The 4,891-nt window shown below is 43.0% G+C and overlaps 1 protein-coding gene across 1 annotated transcript; it reads right to left on the reverse strand.

Moving 5' to 3' along the window:
• Nucleotides 1-251: 251 nt before the first annotated feature.
• LOC123453100 (pectin acetylesterase 3-like) lies at nt 252-4,513 on the reverse strand. The gene is made up of 9 exons (XM_045129857.1): nt 4,150-4,513; nt 2,411-2,493; nt 2,183-2,312; nt 1,684-1,972; nt 1,471-1,585; nt 1,082-1,159; nt 891-996; nt 647-792; nt 252-517 (listed from the first exon to the last, which is right to left on the reverse strand). The coding sequence occupies exons 1-9, from the start codon at nt 4,277-4,279 to the stop codon at nt 416-418; spliced, it is 1,179 nt and encodes a 392-aa protein (XP_044985792.1). The 5' UTR covers nt 4,280-4,513; the 3' UTR covers nt 252-415.
• Between the last annotated feature and the right edge of the window lie 378 nt (nt 4,514-4,891).

A 4,891-nucleotide genomic window follows, 5' to 3' on the forward strand; every position in this document is an offset into this window, starting at 1 on the left:
GTTCGGCTGATCCAAAGTTGGGCCGGTCTACCAGCACCTGGCACCCGCCATTTATATTGACGAGATGATAGCAACCTTAGTTTGCAAGCACGGCAATTTACTGACAAAAAGGTGAGCCGAGGCGGATCCAACTAAACTTGCCATCCTCGACAAACATAATTGCCATGAAAAAACGTTTGATCTGTCATGCCTAAAAATCTGCCAGTCGCTGGATATTCGAGTTCTTTGTATAATGTATTAGTGCCAGCTCATTGGTTGTAATTACTCAATCTTGATATTAAGTTTTTGCAGGATGTGCTTGAGCTCATCTGCCGGTACAGTGATTAGTCACCAGCCTTGATATGCACATATTTGTCTTCTCTGGAACGAGTTGACAAAAAATAGTACAAGACACTAATCAAATCTGCAGCTCTTCTCACATGTCGTGATGGCATGTGTGGTCGCAGGGGTAGGGGCAATCGATGGCCCTCACTTCAGCCCGGCCAAAGTACCAGTCACTCACAGATTTCGCAATGCTCTGCGCACGCAAGAACAAGGCAAAAAATGAACCAATTATGTTGAAGTATATAACGGTCACTTTAAAATTCAATTGATAACTATTTTTAAGGTTAAAGGGTTAATTCAATTGATAGCTAGTAGTAGATACCTTATTATGAATAGTAGGAGAGCCATTTGCATTCCAAGTAGCCGGGACTTTGGACTGGCCGTGCGTGAAGCACGAGTTGATGAAGAGGCCGTAGCTCTTGGAGCGGGACAAGCCTTGGACAATTCCCACCATCTGGTCCCTGAAAGCTATAGATTGACATTCGAGTTCAGATCATCGCTTGATCATCATATGCAAATATCATCATCTGGTGCGTCATTAAATTAATCTATATATGTGTATATACCTTGCAAGACTTTCATCTGGGATGCGTTGCAAGCTAAACGATTGGACTTGCAGGCTCGCCACGTGCCGTTGTGGTCGGCCACGTCCGGGGCCAGGCTTTCATGGATCTGAATTACATTTGCTCTTGATTGTCAACACAGACAAAAAGGAAACTATGTCGAGATGATATCAGGTCAAATATATATACTATACCTGCCAGGTATCGTAGGCTGCATTCAGCAGGAAGATGGGGGTATTTATGCTGCCGATTATATTCTGGGGGAAGAAGCACTGCATCCATGTGCACATGAGATCGGTAGGCGGTCATGTCAGTTGAGTTTTGACGGGTTCATAAGAGAGAAATCAATAGCCACTACTCCCTCCGTTCCTAAATGTAAGTCTTTTTAAGTTTTTACTAGAGAATTATATATGGATGTATATAGACATACTTTAGAGTGTAGATACACTCATTTTGTTCTGTATATAGTCTTCTAGTAAAATCTCTGAAAAGACTTATATTTAGAAACGGAGGAAGTACTCTATCTGGCATGCATGCATGATACTACTAATGAAATGAGCTGTGCATATATCACGTCACGCACCGAGGTGGCGTCGAGATGACCGGTGCAACTCCTGGGCAGGTTCTGAGCCACCCCATGCGTGGCTACAATGCCTCCGAAATAGGATCTCAAAGTACGGCCGCCGGAGATGTCGACGCTGCATGGATCACCATATCGCACAAAACATATGCTGGTCAACAACTCATACTTAAGTATATTGTGGATGAGTTATCCATGCATGTGTATGTAACGTACGCGTCCAGGAAGAGTCCTGCGTCGGCGAGACACTTGACGGTGGTGCTCCGGCCGGCGAAGAAGGTGCCGAACTGGTCGCAGTGCAGGATCGCCGACAGCCCCCCGGCGGAGCCGCCCGCCAGCAGCACCTGATCCGCCGACGACATCCCAATGGAGAGGAGGTGCTGCATGACGGCGTTCCAAATGCGCTGGCCCCGGAAATAGACCTTCGAGCCCGCGTTGTAGCCTTCGCCGGTGAAGGACGCGCCGTCGCAGTAGCGGACCATCACCCGGTTCCAGCTGTAGAAATCTGATGCGTACCGCAGACGTGCGAGCGTCAGTAAATCCAACCAACTTTGATGCATACCGCATGCGTGTTTACGAGCCATATACTCTTTTCGTTCAAAAATATTTATCACAGAAATAAATGTATTTAAATATATTTTAATTTTAAATACATTTATTTTTATATATTTACTCGAGAAGTAATTCCGGACAAAAGAAGTATGTATGTTCGAACCAGGGTTCTCAGCGGGGTTGGAGCTCAAGATGCCACGGAACTCCAGCTGCCTCTCCATGAGGTTCGAGGAGCCGAGGCGGCTGCCCTTGCGGTACATGCACGCCATCACGCTCTCGCACCATCCGCCTCCCTGCATTCGTTCAGCAGTATGTTCAATGGATTTGGTAAAACGTACTCAGTATCACTATCACATGTTCTGACAAAATATTTTTGTGTATATGCATGTACCTCCAGGTTGACGATCCAGCTCTTCTTCCCTGCACCGGACCCCGGGTCCATGTGGTAGGCCGGCGGCGTACCATCCATGCACACTGCGCATCATTCACATGTGATACATTACATATGGGGTCTGCTTCTGGACACCCTTATCCCAATAAATTTCCACATAATCATATACGTATATATCTACAAAGTTCACCCTAACTACCTCTATTATCTTAATACATGATCACATGTCACTTTATCAAAGGCCCACCATAAGAGCATCTCCAACAGTCTGTATGTTCAATCGTTGGTATAAGTGTCCACATCATCAACCAACAACACATCATACAAGCTCTTTAATAGAGTGTATGTTAACCGTATATAAAATAACTAAGTGGGTCCATTAAATGTTGAAAAAATAATCATGTTTGCCTCGGAGCTTGTGCATGAACCGTTGCTTCAAGTTCATACGGTTTCATTTTTTTATTTTATTATTATGTGTCATGTCATCAACATCATCTATGTGACAATTTTATCAACGATAATCATACGATCATTGGAGATGCCTTAACATGCATGAGAAAGAGCTTTCCATTATTAATTGATCACATGCACATATCCCAACTCACCACACATGCCACCTCATCAAAGGTCCACTCAACTTGCAATTTTGTATTATATTATATCACTTATATTCAAAATATTTTTTGACTATACAGTAATAAATACAGTACGATGAAAAATGAATATCAATAAAGAATTTGCATGATTCAAAAAGAATATTATACTCCTACATGCAAGATAAATTTGCAGGATTTGATACTCCTACATGCAAGATGAATTTGCAGGAGTAGGGAATATGATGGTAGTTAGTGTGCACTTAAGACCGAATTTGTCAGGATTCAACCAATTCGAGACCATTGCAGTACAGTTGGAAACTATTCAATTCCGTTAGTTGTACCAGTCATTCCATTATTGATGCGATGGCATACCAAAGATTCTATTGAATATTATTTTATAAGATATGATTTTATATGGTGTGCCAATAAGACGTGGACTAGTAGGATGCGTTCTCAAGAAAAAATGGTGGAAAAAATATATCAAGAAAACAGAAACGGGGAGGTGGGTGGGATGGAGGACGAAAAAAAGGACGAACAACATAATATTAAGTGATTTTTTAAACAAGCATAATTAGAGAGATATATACAAACATAGAGTGTAGAAACCGACTGCAACGTTTGAATTTCAATTTGGTGAATTTTTTTGCAAATCAAAATGGTTGAAAATAGATCTTCCATCTAAGGTATGACAATTGAAAAGGATGGGTTTGTGGTGCTGGTTTTCGCCTGATTTCCTTTTTGTAATCAGTTGGCTTGGCAATTTGTGTGTCCTTTTTATGAAAAGGCAGCCCTTACCAGTTACCACACATGCAGACATGCTTGAAAAAAAGAGGCACGTGTGAATACTTGTTGCTTCTGCCTTTATGTTTGAGGCGAGCATCGCTAAACGTACATGTGATTTTTGAAACAACTAGACATACGTGTTATGACACTTACTAGTCCCTGGGCCAGCAAATGTGGCTTCTAGGGGACAATCAGAACTGGATTGTGGGGATTCACTTTGAATGGATATATAATTTGCAGTGATGTACAAAACCCTTCCAAACTGATGAGTGCTGGGCCTTGTGGTAGGAAAACTGGACACGATCGTAACATATTAAAGGTTGATTCAAAATTGGCATAAACACATGTAAATGTACATACCGGCCCCCTTGGCGACGGCGGACGTGAGGATGGTGATAGGCACCGCCGGTACGCTCGGCGCCGACGCCCCGAGGACCAAAACCACAAGAGGAAGCGCCCAAAGCTTGGTCATCCTCATCTTCTCCCCCATCTTCAAGCTCGGCAATGGAGATGGATACTCACGACTCTCTCCCTGGCTCCTACAAATATGCTAGTCGAATCGATGATTGAGCTGTTACAGGAATATATATATTGATGGTCCTCAGATAATACCAAACGAAGGGATTAAATTGGTAAAGAAAAATAAATAAAAGGTAGGTATTAAATGCAGGGACCATATGCTTTGCATGTATCGAATCAATCCCTGCGCACATGCAGGGCTAGCAGAAGGAAAATGACATGGCACACCGCCGCCACCACAGAAGGGCCTAGCTACAACTTTGCTTACATGTACTTCCATATGTGCCAATTCGCCACCACAAAATTTCAAGAAATGGAGCTTCAAGATATATGGCTCGTACGAGAAAGTCAATCACCCTGATCCTGCCTCCACATGTGCCAATTTGCCAGCACGTAATTTCAAGAAGTGAAGCTTCAAGATTTGTATGTCTCGTACGCTGGGATCGATATCCAAGCGAACCTTATCACCGCAAAAGTATATCTATCCATGAGACACGCAATGATCATATGACAAGGACATTCTATAGTTAGGTGCATCTTCAAGGACGACCCATAAACCGTCAGCATTCGTTTGGACCGTGCC

This window comes from Hordeum vulgare, chromosome 5H (assembly GCF_904849725.1).
Source record: "Hordeum vulgare subsp. vulgare chromosome 5H, MorexV3_pseudomolecules_assembly, whole genome shotgun sequence".
Lineage (NCBI taxonomy): Eukaryota > Viridiplantae > Streptophyta > Magnoliopsida > Poales > Poaceae > Hordeum > Hordeum vulgare.

Excerpts from the sequence above, each read along its gene's own strand:
- LOC123453100 (XM_045129857.1), bottom strand. The coding sequence starts at position 4,279 with ATGGGGGAGAAGATGAGGATGACCAAGCTTTGGGCGCTTCCTCTTGTG. Across the intron at positions 2,313-2,410 it reads GCTGGATCGTCAACCTGGAG|GGAGGCGGATGGTGCGAGAG; the intron begins GTACATGCATAT and ends GAACGAATGCAG. Across the intron at positions 518-646 it reads CTCCTACTATTCATAATAAG|AGCATTGCGAAATCTGTGAG; the intron begins GTATCTACTACT and ends TTGCGTGCGCAG.